Source organism: Gossypium hirsutum, chromosome D07 (genome assembly GCF_007990345.1).
Source record: "Gossypium hirsutum isolate 1008001.06 chromosome D07, Gossypium_hirsutum_v2.1, whole genome shotgun sequence".
NCBI classification, from domain to species: Eukaryota; Viridiplantae; Streptophyta; class Magnoliopsida; order Malvales; family Malvaceae; genus Gossypium; species Gossypium hirsutum.
Window position 1 is genome coordinate 13,209,942 of NC_053443.1, and position 16,876 is coordinate 13,226,817.

The 16,876-nt window shown below is 34.8% G+C and overlaps 2 protein-coding genes and 1 non-coding gene across 3 annotated transcripts; 1 reads left to right on the forward strand and 2 right to left on the reverse strand.

The window, feature by feature from the left end:
- Nucleotides 1-1,469: 1,469 nt before the first annotated feature.
- Nucleotides 1,470-2,747, reverse strand: LOC107954076 (40S ribosomal protein S15a-1). Its single transcript, XM_016889554.2, has 4 exons — nt 2,596-2,747; nt 2,203-2,353; nt 1,955-2,115; nt 1,470-1,781 (listed from the first exon to the last, which is right to left on the reverse strand). The coding sequence occupies exons 1-4, from the start codon at nt 2,707-2,709 to the stop codon at nt 1,683-1,685; spliced, it is 525 nt and encodes a 174-aa protein (XP_016745043.1). The 5' UTR covers nt 2,710-2,747; the 3' UTR covers nt 1,470-1,682.
- A 2,199-nt stretch (nt 2,748-4,946) lies between these two features.
- Nucleotides 4,947-10,076, forward strand: LOC107956015 (uncharacterized). The gene is made up of 9 exons (XM_016891773.1): nt 4,947-5,026; nt 5,093-5,405; nt 5,482-5,614; nt 6,472-7,175; nt 7,550-7,601; nt 7,810-8,273; nt 8,466-8,684; nt 9,068-9,244; nt 9,960-10,076. The coding sequence occupies exons 1-9, from the start codon at nt 4,947-4,949 to the stop codon at nt 10,074-10,076; spliced, it is 2,259 nt and encodes a 752-aa protein (XP_016747262.1).
- Nucleotides 5,118-5,224, reverse strand: LOC121219716 (small nucleolar RNA R71). The gene has a single exon (XR_005916607.1). It is a non-coding gene; the product is annotated as a small nucleolar RNA R71 (small nucleolar RNA).
- Nucleotides 10,077-16,876: the final 6,800 nt, after the last annotated feature.

Below are 16,876 nucleotides of genomic sequence, written 5' to 3' on the forward strand. Positions count from 1 at the left end.
CTACTTGTATGCTTGAGCTTATTGTTTTTCCCATTTTGTAGTTCTTTTTTAAAATATGTTTTGGCCTCAAAAAACATCAAAATGAGGCCGTGACTACTGAGAGTTTTTCTATATGTTTGGCAATATGCTGTACTTCTTTTGTTCTCCATTCATTAAAATGGATTGAACCCACCCTTAATTATATATTTATGGGCTGAAAGCATGAAAGAATGTGCAGAGTCACTTGATCATTAATTCATCGCTAGCAAAATGAGATGAGATAGTTTATGAGCTTCGAGTCTCATGATTTTGCTCTCTATGTTGCTATGTATTGCTTCAAATTCAGACACCCCAATTTTCATACATTTGAAAGGTTAAAATCTTGCTTCAAGGAGATTAGTTCTCCGGAAAAAGTTTTTAAGTGTCCTCAAAGATACCGATCTGATCTCTCAACAATGAAAGGTAAAGGTTTTATCCCTCTCCCCTTAGAGAGTCGTGTATGGTTCATAAAAGTGAGTGTCTTGACTGTACATGAACATACAGTTCCTACTAAGAGGCGACATGAATTGTCACATAAAGTGGTGTCATATACACCAATAGGTGACCTATATACAATAGATCAGGGGTTCTAATCCCACCAAAAATAAAACACTCGTATCATCTCTTGATAGGTGGTCATACTTTCACGTAGGGTCCAAGCATCATTTATGTTCCATATCCCAACATCAACATGTCTAGTTTTATTTTAGATTTTTTTCATACATTTGGACCATTAAAACCCAACTCCATTCATGTCCATATACGAACAGATATAGATACCAGGCAATAATTTTTTATGAAAATAAATATTTATAGCATAGATTTAAACTTTCCTCCTCCTTAGAATATTTTGAAGCTTTCTAGATTTAGTGAAATTATGCATATTTTCTTTCATAAAGATATTCAGCCATGTAACCGGTAGAGTTATGATAAGGTTAAAATAGGCTCCAATCCTTGTACTTTTTATAAATTTCAAAGTTAATCCATCTTACATTTCAGATTTTTCAAGACTTTAACAATGCTAACAATTAAAGTTACATTTTTTAAATCTGAAAACTGACTAAATCCCTTAAAAGTAGCATTCAAAAACTAGAATCTTAAAATTTAGATTTAAAAATAGTATAAATTGATGTAACATTCATAATACTTCCTTAAACCCTTGGAGAGTTAGTTAGAAATGATTTTGAAATCCTTAAAACAATTTTGGATTTGACAAATCCATGTTTTTATACATTTTTAACATATATGCATTTCATTCTCACCATTTCCACATTAAATAAAATCCGAATGCAAATTTTCAAGTTACCAAACAAGACATAAAATAAAAGTGGAGGAACAAAAGTCCAAAAGTACAAGGAGATGTAAACCTTAATCATAAGAAGGATTTTGATTCTCAGTAGTTCTCCAGTATACCATTACGCCTTGAAATAAAATAATCATCAACCAAATCATGAGAAAAAGAAAAAGGATAATATGCAAAGTTATAAAATTGTGAAAAAACAGGGTACAGAAACCTTAACGAGCCAACTTCAAACTATCAGATGACAAAAAGGCAAACGAACCAAAACCTCGTAATCCCCTAAATATGAATTGAAATCGGTACCAACAGAGGTTCTAGATGAAGAGAAACTTCAAACAAAAATGAAAAATCTAAGAAATTTGCCTCAATAGAAGAAACCAAGTACTTTTCCACCAACATTCTTTCTTCTAGCTTCTTCGTGGTCCATGATGCCAGCAGATGTGGTAAGCACAATATACCCAAACTGCAATAAGAAGACACATAGATCCCATAATATTCTATCTCATTTGAACTGATTGAACCTTCCATTAACTTATGTCACCCATAAAATCTTATCTAGTGGACTATGAGAATAAATGCAAGACATGTCACTCGACCAACTATATGATGGCATAAATCAAAAGTGTCCAAGCTAACCTGTCTGGAAGGAAGTAGCCTAGCGGTCCAACCCTCGATCTCTTTGACACCGACATCGAAACGAGGACTAATCACCCCACACTTGTTGAGTCTCCCATTGAGTTCAACCACAATCTTGCCAGCTCTGTGATCATCAACATACTCAAACTCTCCAATGTAACCTAAAAAAGGGGAATCAAAAGGTTAAATGTATCAGCATTTTCGTATCAATTATAGATTTTAAAAAAAGGGAACCGTGGAGAGCAAACCATGCTTTTGCATGACCAAAAGGAATTTGATGATGACTTTTGAGGAAGGCCTGATCATAACCTGTCGTTTGCCCCTCTTTTCTGCATTATACATGCTCTTGAGTGCGTCGTTCAAAACGCTGACTCTCACCATTCTTCCAAATCCAAGTTGCTGCAAATCAGATTTTAAAAACCAAGCAGCTCATGATTGTAACTTGTAAGCATTAATTTCTCAAAATGACACCTCTTCCTATTCTCTTACATCATTCAAACCAAAACCCAATTTTGTTCTGCTGATATTAAAATTATTCTAACCATAAGAAAATGTAGAAACAACTGATTCTTTCTCAGAAGACAACAAAATAGAGAAAAGAGATGTTGGATCTAAAGTTGGAAAGGAAAAGGAAAGTTTACCTGGAACCAAAAATGGCGGCCGCGTCTCCGTGTAGTTTGAGAAGAGTGAAAAGAGTTGAAGAGAATGTATGTTTCTAGGGCTGGAAGTTGGAAATTGAGTTTAAAGTGGAGCATGTATTCTAAACTCTATTTAGGCCCATTAAAAGGTTTCAAAAATCCAAGTCCGATCTACTCTTTCATCTATCCTCATCATCCAGCATTTGGAAAAAAAAAAAAACTAATCTAATACCTTTAAATAAAAAGTAAAAAAAATATCTCCTTTATTAACTCGAAAAAATTAAATTATATTAATAATAAAATATCAATGTATTCGTAATTTAAATTTTAATAACTAAAATAAATTAGGATTTTACTATACATTTAGACATCAATCAAAATGTGTCCCTTCCATCAATTTTTCTTAATAATATCTTAACCCTAATTAAATAAATTTAACAAGTCATCATAGTAATGCAATGGTTATGGACTAGTCGGATTAAAAATTTAGAATTTTAAAATTTATGATTTTATGAAAAGGGTGATATTAGGATCTAAAGTTTAGAGTTTTAAAATTTTATTTAAAAAATAGATTAATTTATTAATTTTAGAGTTAAAAATAGTAATACTAGTTAATTTAATGCTTCCTCATGTATTATATTCTTCATGTACTCTAAAAAAATATGGTGCGACATTTGGATGCTTAAAAAGTGAATTTTTAGGATAAATTCTAATCTAAGTTAAACTCTTTTTTTTTACTATATTTGATCCATTTTATTCTATCAGACTCTATTTTATTTATATTAGGATAATTAATATTAATATAATTATTAAGGATTATTTAATTTTAAGATTTTATTTTATTTATCTTCAATTAAATGAATTTATCTTTTGGGAATTTAAGTAGGATTAGATTGTCTCCCCTAGCACTATAAAAATAGGGGTGGAGTGACTCAAAAGAGATCGATCTTTTTTTGTAAACACTCTCTCCCCAAAAGTTTAGGCTTTTGTTCTTCTCATATTTCCTTTCAATAAAATCTCCATTTTTATTATATTTATTTTCTTTTCCACCACAATCATGAGCCATTAAACTCATCTAGCCGAAAGTTGTCGATATTTCCCAAAAAGGGTTCTTGAGGCTTAGAGTCCGTACTTAGCCTCTCGTTGAGTATTCATCGTTTCTCCGCACTACGGGGCTGACACTTCCATCCATGTCCCTTAAAAAGTAAGCTTTTCAACGTATGCAAAGGCGGCCGCTTTGTGTGTTTTGGGAAGGTTGCACAGTCGGTTCGTTAGCTTACTGCGCTAGAGGTTGGCGAGCTTAAGAGACGAAATGGCGTGGGATTCGCCATTGAGAAGCGCTGATCTAGCATAAGACGATTCCACAGAAACAATTGTTGGCTAGAGTCAGGTTCCATTAAATCGCAAGTCTAAATCCTTGAAACTGGTGGTCGTAGGCGTCCTCTTCCACTATAACTGGCTTATGCGGTTTGGGAAGGATCATCTAAAAGCCGAAGATAGAACCCAAGGCGGAACGAGACAACTAGAGGCTGGAATCTCCCATAAGAATTTCTTTTCTCTCAACTTTATTTTTAATTTCTCAAATTTTTGATTCAAAATTCTTAATTCTATTTTTATTTTATTTTTCATTTACAGATCCAAACCTTTAATTCTGTTATTTTTATTTTTTTTCCAGGCACGCAGGTTTTCTTGGGCAAGATTCTGCGGGGATTTCACGGAACAAGATATTGTGCAAATCCAGTCCCTGAAGATTTGAACCTACTTTCATTTTACTATTCTTTTTCATTATTTATTAGGGATTGGATATTTTTTGTGCTTTCAACGACTACATCAAATTTTGGCATCGTTGCTGGGGACTGGCAACGTACTAATCTTGTTTTTTGTTTCTTATGAGCAGATCTGCTCCAGGTACTCTTGCTTTCGATTCATAAATTGAGAAAACTGCTAGAGCCAATCGCAAGGAGACAAAGTTATAGAAAAAGCAGTCAACAGTGGTTGGAACTCAAAGTAACGCACCTCTAGAAATCGAAGTCGACGACGAAGCTGAGTCTAGGGTTAACGAAAACCCTACTCGAACACTTGAAAGTCAAAAAGTAGAAGTCGACTCACCAGAAGAAGTGTTTAACGCTAGGATTAACGAAAACTCGAATCTAGCACACCAACTAATGGCTCAAACGATTCGGTAACTGGCCGAAACTCCGATAGAACAACCGCCATTGTGCATCGCGTATCCTACTGTGGATACTGATTTTGAGTTGAAGTCAGGTTTAATCCAGTTACTGTCAGCTTTTTATGGGTTGCAAAATGAAAATCGCCACAAGCATCTGAAAGGGTTTCATATAGCTTGTCTTAGCATGAAACCTCAGGGGGTAACTGAGGATCAGATTAAATTGCATGCTTTTCCTTTCTCCCTAGCAGATTTCGCAAAGGAATGGTTATTTTATTTTCCCCCTAGATCTATTACAACTTGGGCTGATCTATCTCGTTTGTTTCTAAACAGGTTTTTTCCAGCGTCTCGAGCAGCTGAGCTAAGAAGAGAGATCGTTGGAATAAGGCAAAAAGAAGCTGAGTCCATTTACGATTATTGGGAGCGGTTTAAGAAGTTATATGCAAGCTGCCCACAACATGGTATAACAGAGCAATCTCTCCTCCAATATTTTTACGAAGGTTTGAAGCCTATGGAGATGAATATGGTAGACGCTGCTAGTGGAGGAACATTGGTCAACATGACTCTCCAACAAGCGAGAGACTTGATCTCCACGATGGCTGCAAATTCTCAGCAGTTCCGAGCTAATACTGAACCCCTTAGAAGGGTTCACCAGCTAAATAATTCAACCTTAGAGGATAAAGTTGATAGACTTACTAATATGATGAACTCTGTTATTGTAGAAAAAGCGAAGGTATCCCGGTTATGCGAAATATGTGCTACACTTGATCATACAACTGATACATGTCCTAGTTTGTATGATAATACCATGGCCCATCTGGATACTGTGGGAAATTTCCCTGGGCCGCCACAAAGGTGATACGACCCCTACACTAATACTTACAAACCATGGTGGAAGGACCATCCTAACTTAAGTTATGGGGCCAATCCACAAAATAACCAGCCATACCAAAATCGGTTTCCGCAACAGCCGCAAGGTTTAGGTAATTCTCTAGAAACTATGGTTAATAAGTTAGCAGCTAATGTTCTTGATTTTCAACAGTAAATCCAACAGCAAACTCTTAATTTCCAAAAAAAGATGAAGGATTTTCAATAGAAAACCAAGGCGTCCATCAGAGAGTTAACCACACCGATCGAGAAATTGACCTCTCAAGGAAAGCTGCCGTCACAAACAGAACCAAATCCTAGAGAAAATGCAAATGCAGTGATGTTGCGAAGCGAAAAGGTACCGAAACTGATTCTTGACAGGAGTTTTGGCAAAGAAATGGCCCAAGAAAAATTCGAGAAAGACGAATAGGTACGACCGAAGCCTCCATTGCCTAAAATTCAACCTTTATTTTCAGAACGATTCAACTAGTGTCGAAGAGGTAAAGAGGACAAGAAAATCCTCGAAACATTTAGGAATGTCGAGATCAATATTCCACTGTTGGACGTTATCAAGTAAATACTGCGGTATGCTAAATTTCTTAAAGAGCTTTGCACCAACAAGCAAAAATTAACATGTAATGAAAGGGTGAATGTTTGTGAGAATGTATCCGTAGCGTTACAGCGAAAAATGCTGATAAAATGCAAGGATAGGGGCATGTTTGCAATACCATGCAAAATAGGCCATCTGTGAATTAAGAAGGCTATGTGTGATTTAGGGGCTTCTATAAATGTAATGTCGTATTCTATTTATGAATCACTTAACGTGAGTTTTTTGACAAAAATAGGTGTTATCATTCAATTGGCGGACAAGTCTATTGTGCATCTAGAAGGAGTCCTTGAGGATGTTCTAGTAAAAGTTAACGAGGTTATTTTCCTTGCAGATTTTTATGTGATCAAAATGAAGGAAGATAGCACTCCTGGAACTTCAGATCTCTTGCTGGGTCTACCGTTCCTTAGCACGGCTAGTACTAAAATCAACGTTCGAAGTGGAACTCTCACGATGGAGTTTGATGGGGAGATCGTAAAGTTTAATGTCTACGACGCCATTAGCCATCCAAGCGAAATCTTGAGCGTAAATCGTATCGAAATAATTGAGTCTTTAGTGGAAGAGAATTTTGAGTCAACTTATAGAGATAATTATGAACTTGATAAATTTGAATTTGTTAATGAGTTATCATCTCCAAACACTAAACTGTTGCCTTCTGTTATACAGGCACCAGAGTTGGAGTTGAAACCGCTTCCTGAGCATCTGAAATATGTATTTTGGGGGAAGGGTAATACTCTACCAATCATAGTCTCCAATAGACTCTCCACACATGAAGAGAAAAGTTTGGTTCATGTACTAAAAAGTCATAAGGAGGCGATTGGCTGGACCATTGGAGACTTAAAAAGGATAAGCCCTTTGACATGCACATACAGGATCTACTTGGAGGAAAACATGAAACCAAGACGAAAGGCGCAAAGACGGCTAAATTCGAATATGATGGAGGTAGTAAAAAAAGAAATAATCAAGCTTCTGGACACTAACGTAATTTACCCTATTTCTGACAGTACGTGGGTAAGTCTGGTACAAGTCGTGCCCAAGAAAACGAGCGTGACAGTAAAGAAAAATGCTGAAGGTGACTTGGTACCTACCCGAGTACAAAATGGGTGGCGTGTCTGCATTGATTACAGGAAGTTGAACTCATACATTAGAAAAGATCATTTCCCTCTTCCTTTTATAGATCAAATGCTTGAACGATTAGCCGGAAAAACTCTCTTTTGTTGTCTTGATGGATACTCATGTTTCTTTCAAATTCCAGTCGCATCGGAGGATCAGGAAAAAACCACTTTTACATGCCCATTTGGTACATTTACGTACAGAAGGATGTCATTCGGTCTTTGCAATACACCGGCCACCTTCCAAAGATGCATGGTGAGTATATTTTTTGAATATGTGGAAAAAATTATCAAATTTTTTATGGATGATTTTACTGTATATGGGAATTGTTTTTATGAATGCCTTAAAAACCTAACAATAATTTTAAGAAGGTGCATAGAATTTAATCTTATTTTGAATTATGAAAAGTGTCATTTTATGGTAAACAATGGTTTAATTCTGGGTCATGTTGTTTCATTTAAAGGAATTGAGGTCGATAAGGCCAAAATTGATATTATAAATTCTTTGCCTTATCCCTCCACTGTGAGGGAAATTCGTTTTTTCCTTGGCCATGCAGGGTTCTATAGACGCTTCATAAAGAACTTCTCGAAGGTAGCTGAACCACTGTGTGAGTTGTTGCAGAAGGATAAGAAATTTGAGTTTGGCCCAAAATGTAAGGAGCTATTTGATACACTCAAGCAAAAGTTAGTCTCCGCTCCTATAGTGCAACTGCTAGATTGGAAATTCTCGTTTGAAATTATGTGTGATGCCAGCAAGCGCAGTGTAGGAGCTGTGTTGGGGCAAAGGATAGACAAAGAACCACATATCATACGTTATGCCTCGAAAACCCTAGATGTTACGCAGAGCAACTGCACCACTATGAAAAAAGAACTCTTAGCAGTTGTATTTGCTTTAGATAAATTTCAACCTTATTTATTGGAATCTAAAGTAATTATTTTTTCTAATCATGCAACCCTCAGGTACTTGATCGCGAAGAAGGAAGCAAAACCGAGGCTCATTAGGTGGATTTTGCTGCTCAAAGAATTTGACATCAAGATTTGAGACAAAAAGGGATACGAGAATTTAGTGGCTGACCACTTAAGCAGAATAAAAGTACTTTTTGATGACATCCCTATTAAGGAAGAATTCCCTGATGAGAGCCTATTCTCGACCGAGGCACGTCTCACATGGTATGCAGATATATTAAACTTTATAGCCACAGGATCGTTACTCACTGAGTTAGCACGTTCCGTGAGGGACAAGCTTAGACGTAACACTCGATATTACATTTGCGATGACCCACACTTATGGAAACACTGTTCAGACCAGATAATACGAAGATCTGTTCTAGAAACTGAGGTAACTTCTATCCTTAATTTTTTTCATGCTGAAGCTTGCAGAGGTCACTTTGGCCCTAAGCGGACCGCTCATAAGGTGTTAGAATGTTGGCTATATTGGCCCACAATTTTTCGAAACGCATATAACTTCTGTAAGTCTTGTGATAAGTGCCAACATACAGGTAACATCATTAAACGAAATCAAATGCCCCTTTCCCCTATTCATGTATGCGAAATCTTGATGCATGGGGCATCGATTTCATGGGCCCATTTATTTCTTCATTTGGCAATGTATATATAATTCTTGTAGTTGACTATATTTCTAAGTGGATAGAAGTAAAGCCTACTCACAATGACAATGCCAAAACTGCTATGGAGTTTCTAAAATGAACTGTTTTTTCCAAGTTTGGCACACCCCGAGCCCTAATCAGTGACCGTGGCACCCACTTTTGCAATAAGGTCATGGAGGCACTGTTGGCAAAATACGGAGTCCACCACCGTATAGCTACGGCTTACCATCCCCAAATGAACGGTCAAGCCGAGGTCTCGAACAGGGAAATCAAGACTATTTTGGAGAAAACAGTTTGTCCCAACCGAAAAGATTGGAGCCTTCGGCTACATGACGCACTTTGGGCCTATCGGACTGCGTATAAGGGATCAATTGGCATGACCCCGTATCGACCTATTTTTTGCAAAGCTTGCCACCTTCCGGTCGAATTGGAACATAAAGCCTATTGGGTCATTCAACAATGTAAAATAGAGTTAGAACCCGTAGGAAAGGCAAGGAAATTAGACATCCAAAAGTTAGAAGAAATTCGCAATGTTGCCTATGAGAATGCTCGCATTTATAAAGACAAGACAAAGTTGTTTCACGATAAGAAAATAGCTTAGAAGCATTTTTCGGTAGGACAAAAAGTTTTACTTTATAACTCCGTGTTAAAGTTATTCCCAGGTAAGCTTCGATCACGATGGCAAGGACCTTTTATTGTTACTGAAGTGTTCACACATGGAGCGATTGAAGTAAAGAGTGAAGAATCTAGAAAGCGGTTCGTAGTGAATGGCTAGCGGTTGAAGCCATTTTATGAGAATTTTCAAGCCCACACGGTTGAGAAAATCCATTTGGAACCACCATAGAACCAATAACGGTGTCGAGCTAACGACGTTAAACAAGCGCTTGTTGGGAGGCAACCCAATTTTTATTATTTATTTATTTATTCTTTACTTTATTTATTACTTTATTTTATTTTATTATTTATTACTTATTTGGATATTAAAAAATTTCTCTTCTTTTGCTTAGATAAAACAAAGCGAAAATGCGAAGAAAACCGTTGAGCAACGCTTAGAGCGCATTGAGGCCCGACTTGAAACCTTTGGCCAGCAACTGACTGAGCTCATTGCTATCATATGCGATTGACAGTAACAACACGGGGAGTTTTTCTAAACTTTTCTACCTATTTATTTCTTTTCGTCCACATTGAGGACAATGTGCTTTTAGTAGTGGGAGGAACTCTTCGTTATTACTGTAATTTTCTGCTGTGATTTTGGTTGTTGTTGCTGTTGCTGTGATTATTTACTGCTTGAGGCTCCATTTTGTCAATATTTATTTAGAATCTCCTGCCTCTTTTCATGCCCAATATTTTTACCAAGAATTGCCTACTGTTTGACCTACAAGCATGATTCTTGTTTTCTGAGGAAATTACGGATTTTCCATAATTGATGTCATCTCCACTGTTTTATTCTTATTAGGCTAAAAATAATTGTGATTCGTAGAGTTAACTTTATCTTGCTTTTCATAAAATTGATCAAGTTTAATACAAAGTGGACACTTAATATGTTTGCATGCTAAAATATGTTCATGACTATTAAGGTAATTACTGAAACTTATTTTTGACACTTAATCGTTTTTCTCTAAATTTTTCATTAAAAAAAGTTATTAATAAAATGTCATTTAATGTTTCTGTGGTTATGAGTGCAGCTTAAAAACGTGACTGACTAAGTAACCGGGGTAGGGTGCTTGGGTTGTCATCCTATTTCGCGTCAAAAGGTTGTGTGACGTGTTAGGTAAAACTCCGCTAACCATAATTAATTTTTAAGAACATGTTGGGCTGAATAACCGGGGTAAGGTGCTTGGCTGTTATCGCTCTTCACGTCAAAAGATTCAATGTGTTCTTAAGAAATAAAATAAAATTAGGAGTCTGTTGGGCAGAGTAACCGGGGTGGGGTACTTGGCTGTCATCTCTCTTCGCGTCAAAAGGTTCAGTATATTCCTAAAGCATAAAAAATATAAAAATAAATAAATATAAATCAAAATAAATAAATAAAAAAAAAAGAAAAAGAAAAAAAAATGTAATTTGGGGATTAAACGAGGAAACAAATAGGGTGTCTTGGTAGGTTTGGTAATTTACCTAATTTTCATTAAATAATTAAAGTCGATTCTAATTTTTGTGGGTATTAATTGGAAACCTTTTTCTGTTTTACTTAAAGCAAGCTTAGGGTTCTCTTCATTTTTCATATGCATTTTTGACTGATTTTTATAAAACTTTGGAGTGATATTTCTTTTATGGTAGAATCTAACTTTCACAGTAGATAGGAACCATACTTGAGGGCAAGCATGGGCTAAGTAGGGGGAATTTGATAACACTCTTGAATAACGTATTTTTATGTATTAAATATGTATTTATTCTGAGTATGATCCTGCTAATTTGAGCTATTTATGATCTTTTATCTAATAGGGACTAAATTTGAGGCAAAAGCAATATTAAGGGCCAAAAGCGTAAATTTAGAGATAAAATGGGCCAATGTGCGACATAAGGAAAAAAATTGGTGCCAAAAATGCAAGCATAGAGGACACAAGAGTTGAAATGCAAAGAGAAGAGATTTTATTCTATCAGACTCTATTTTAATTATATTAGGATAATTAATATTAATATAATTATTAAGGATTATTTAATTTTAAGATTTTATTTTATTTATCTTCAATTAAATGAATTTATCTTTTGGGAATTTAAGTAGGATTAGATTGTCTCCCCTAGCACTATAAATAGGGGGTGAAGTGACTCAAAAGAGATCGATCTTTTTCTGTAAACACTCTCTCCCCAAAAGTTTAGGCTTTTGTTCTTCGCATATTTCCTTTCAATAAAATCTCCATTTTATTATATTTATTTTCTTTTCCACCACAATCATGAGCCACTAAACCCATCTAGCCGAAAGTTGTCGATATTTCCCAAAAAGGGTTCTTGAGGCTTAGAGTCCGTACTTAACCTCTCGTTGAGTATTCATCGTTTCTCCGCACTACGGGGCTGACACTTCCGTCCATGTCCCTTAAAAAGTAAGCTTTTCAACGTATGCAAAGGCGGCCGCTTTGTATGTTTTGGGAAGGTTGCACAATCGGTTCGTTAGCTTACTGCGTCAGAGGTTGGCGAGCTTAAGAGACAAAATGGCGTGGGATTCGCCATTGAGAAGTGTTGATCTAGCATAAGACGATTCCACAGAAACGATTGTTGGCTAGAGTCAGGTTCCATTAAATCGTAAGTCTAAATCAACTAGTGGTCGTAGGCGTCCTCTTCCACTATAACTGGCTTATGCAGTTTGGGAAGGATCATCTAAAAGCCGAAGATAGAACCCAAGGCGGAACGAGACAACTAGAGGCTGGAATCTCCAATAAGAATTTCCTTTCTCTCAACTCTATTTTTAATTTCTCGAATTTTCGATTTAATATTTTTAATTCTGTTTTTATTTTATTTTTCATTTCCAGATCCAAACCTTTAATTCTGTTATTTTTATTTTTTTTCCAGGCACGCAGGTTTTCTTGGGCAAGATTCTGCCAGGATTTCATAGAACAGTAGTCGTAAAACCCTAACTCTTCTTGTCCTATGGCATGCCAATTATACCTGACCCTGCCCAAACAGTTAATAGGGTAACATATTTCTCGGTTCAATTCCTAAATCAATTCCTCAATTCCACCACACAATTTCATCAATCCAATAATTCAATCACATGCATGTGTATATATATGCACATAGCAACATATTTTATTTCCAATAAAAAACAATTTCACATTTCAAATCATATTCAATTCGATATATAGCACAAATATTCAATTAAACCACTTCAATATATCACACGAAATCAACTTGTAGCTTGCCATGCCATGTAATGTACAAATACAACAATTGAAATAGTTTGGATTATAGAAACACAAATCGTATACTCCGAGCTACTCGTCAACAATCTTGTCTTTCCCTTTCTTTCTCGCGGATTCCGAATTGACGTTAGCAATTTGAGCTTCAAATCTAAGAACCTTACTTGTGCCTTTCGTCGTCTCCATGTTCCTTCTTGTTTCAAAAGAAGAAGAAAATTTGAAAAGAGAATAGTCACATTCTATTTCAACCCACTAACCCTTTTGTTTTTATTTTATTTTAATAATAACGTAAGTTTTAACATATATATATACCATGTACTATAAATCTTAGTCGACCACCATTATGACTATACACAAAGGTTTATTTATTTAATAAGTCTTATAAATTCAATTATAATTATATTTCATTAATAATTAGACTTTTGACCCTTTTTTGATTTAGCCCCTATACTCTAATTAAACATTATTTCATCGAAATTACTTGCTCGAAATTCAATTCACTTCCAACGCAGTTTCGTAAATATTAAATAAAAATATTTATGAGTTCGATTTACAGAAGCAAAGCCCTGAAAATACACTTTTCGACACTACTCACTTTCAGAATGTTACATTAATTGTCAATATCAATAGGTTTGAATTTTTCATAGTCCTGTTAATAGAATGAATTTAGTGTTAATTATGAATTTGTTTAATTGTGTGTTTAATTTATCAAACACAATTCAATGGAGGTGATTTAATTTGGTTTTTAATGTTTATTTGATGAATTTTAATGGTTAATATTGTAACACCCTCGCCTGACCCGGTCATCGAATTCGGGCTATAGGATGCTACAATCTTTACCGGAGTAACTTCAGACAATTTGACAACATCTGACCAATCACATATGCAAACAAGTATTCACATTCTAAATATAATATTACAATCATTTCTAAGTTCCACACAACCTTACGAAAGCTCTTTTATTAGACCGTACATGAATTAGGACCAAATTGTAAAATTTTGAATTTTCAAGACCGATGTCCTAACTTCGCCATTTCTACATCGTGACGTCGCCAAATTAGTAAGTCATCTTGTGACTTCTTACATTTCGACATCATGACATCACTGACTATTGGCCGACATTGCGACGAGGGATGTTGATCGTCGAGACGTGACCCTGTTTTGGCCAAAAATACCATTTGGTTTCAATCCAAGATATGCAAAGCTACCTTGGTTGTTTCTCAACATCTTAAACCATTAAAACAAAGCAAAAATCATACCATTTCATGTCAACAAGTCACCCAACCAATTCCAACTAAATCCAACTCAAACATGATCTCAATCTATTCAAAACCAATTTATAACATTACATGCCAAATACCAATTTTTACCTATGCCATACCCTATTGAAACATGTCATTCCACTTCAAAAACATATAACTATGCACATTATACGCATCAATGACTTATAGGTCTTCAACATGAACTTCAAAAACTAAGTATAAGTCACACATTTCAATAATATTTCTACGTATCAATTACAAATATACATCCAACTCAATCATTCATTATCCAAACTACCCCTTTCTACCCTATCTATATCATTCCACATACCAAACATATGTTTTGATTATATATCATCACTTATTCTAGCACAATATATATATCCAACACCATATATGTATAAAATCACAAAGGCAATACATTATATAAAATGGTTATGTCATAATGGTCAAGTAGTAAACACTTAAGGCACACATCAAGGCACTTATATACATGCCACAACTCTAGATTCAAAATGATCGCATAACTATCGATTCGGTGATAGTGTGAGCTTCAGGATGATCCGACTTGACAAGTTCTGTAAGGTGACGATCTACAGGGGACATGAAACAAAAAAGGTAAGCATATAGGATGCTTAGTAAGTTCATAAGTATAATACAATACTTCATTATTTTTTTACCTAATCATTATAAGCTACCTTAGCTTAGCATAACTTTAGCTAAACATGGCAATCAAAACACCAACAAGGTTAGCATTAACTTACAATCAAGATCATTTAATCCTACAATCACTTAACATGCCAATCCATGTCACATTTATGTAACTTGTCTTATAAACTCGTTCAATCAAGAAATAATACAATTATATACATGTCAAAGGTATCACTTCAATCAATTTTTCATGATACTTTCAATTTGGATGGGAAGTTCGTTTCATCCCGTTTTAGAATCTCAATTTCATCTAAACCATTTCACCTGATGAACCCTAGTAAACGGGCTTGGATACATAGGTTGTAACAACGCATTTTTTAGCGGTGTTGAAAATGGTGGTTTCTGTAACAGCCCGGTTTAGACCCTAGTCGGAACAGTGGTTTCAAGACCACAAATCTAAAGTTGTAAAATTATTTTAATATTATTTTTGGTGTTTATAGCATGTTAATTAATATGTTTGAAAATTTCGTGATTTAATTTTGCCGATTGGATAGTTAATTTGATAAAAGGACTTAATCGTGTAAAATGCAACAGTGGCATACTAATTGTTTAAGTGTTTATTTGCTACGATTAATTAATTATGAAGCCCTTAAGTGGTTATTTGACCCTTGGTTATTTGAGTGGACGGTTTTGGGTTTATAATATATGGTTTTCATATTAAATTATAAAGGTTAGTTTTGTAAAATTAGAAAATAATATGTTATTATAATAAAACATAAGTAAATACTTGTATGTTCATCTTTCTATTGCAGAAACTACAAAAGAAAAAGAAAGAAAGAAAGCAAGCTAGGTTCTAAACTCATTTTACTTGATTGAGGTATGTAATTTGTTCGGTTTTTGATAATTTCTATATTTTTGAGATCGTTGCGTTGTGTTTTATCAAGCCCATGCTTAAATTTCAGAATTTGATGATTAATTTGAGTTACGCCATTGTTGATTTTGTAAGATTTGTGATGTTAAATGGTGAAATATGAAAGCTTGATGATAGATAAATATTTTATGTATTGGGATTTTTGATGAATTTGCTAATTATGGACTAAATTGTGAAAATGGGAAATTGAGAGGTTAAAATATGAAATAAATGAAATGTATGGGCTTCTAGGGACCTTAGGAAGGTTTAGCTAATGCATGGTTTTGATGAATTTTGTGTATTTGGTGTATTTTTGTATTAAGAACTAAAATGTCAAAAATGTGAAATTTGGGGCCTAAATGTAAATGTCCTAATTATATGTTTACGGGTTGAATTAAAGAAGGTGTGTTATTAAATTGCCAAATTTGAATTCATTTAGATCAAGAAAAGAGTAAATCGGATTTGGATCGGGGAAAGTCGAAGGTTGTCGAATAGTTGTTCCGATCCGTTCGTGTCCATACGAGGTAAGTTCATAGGTAAATAAATGTCGTTAAATTTGAATGTATATTTATTATAAATATCGAATTGAATTTTAATGAATATATGTGTAAATAACGAATTTTTAGAAGCATGGGAGAATTGTTTACGAGCTTAATTTGATTGAATTACGACATCCAACAGCCGTACGAATCATAGGATTCCGATATGTGATATCGTGTAAGACCACATCTGGGACATTGGCATCGATTTGAGATTTACGTGTAAGACCATGTCTGGCTTGAATTGTCAGTTGTGTTTAATTGATAAATATTACTGTGATGAAATGGGTTTATAAATTTATAAGTTATCTTACTAGCCGAATTGATGATTAAATGAATGGCAAAGTATGCACATGTTTTATGCTTGAATGGTTAGTTGTTTAGGTTCGGTTTCTTAATGGCTCATTGGATGTTTGAGAAGACGATGTCTAGACATGATTTTAGCATATGAACTAGGTATGATGTGTTTTTATTAATGGTGTTTGATAATGGTTCATATTGATATGGTGACTATGTGTGTGTATATATAGATGGTATTAAAAGCATAATTGACCATGTGGTAAGTTAATTAATGCCGCATTTGCTAATGGCCAAAAAACCTTGTGACATGATTTATTTGGTTTAATATGTGCACGTATAGAATTATGAAGTAAAATGTTTAATCTTATTAGGTATTCGAATACCATTAGAGAGTTGAGCATATGATTCGTG

Coding starts and splice junctions, on each gene's coding strand:
- LOC107954076 (XM_016889554.2), bottom strand. CDS start 2,709: ATGCTCCACTTTAAACTCAATTTCCAACTTCCAGCCCTAGAAACATAC. Junction 2,354..2,595: donor GCCGCCATTTTTGGTTCCAG/GTAAACTTTCCT, acceptor TCTGATTTGCAG/CAACTTGGATTTGGAAGAAT. Junction 2,116..2,202: donor TTTGGTCATGCAAAAGCATG/GTTTGCTCTCCA, acceptor CCCCTTTTTTAG/GTTACATTGGAGAGTTTGAG.
- LOC107956015 (XM_016891773.1), top strand. CDS start 4,947: ATGAAACCTCAGGGGGTAACTGAGGATCAGATTAAATTGCATGCTTTT. Junction 5,027..5,092: donor GCAGATTTCGCAAAGGAATG/GTTATTTTATTT, acceptor GTTTCTAAACAG/GTTTTTTCCAGCGTCTCGAG. Junction 9,245..9,959: donor AGACTATTTTGGAGAAAACA/GTTTGTCCCAAC, acceptor TCTTTTGCTTAG/ATAAAACAAAGCGAAAATGC.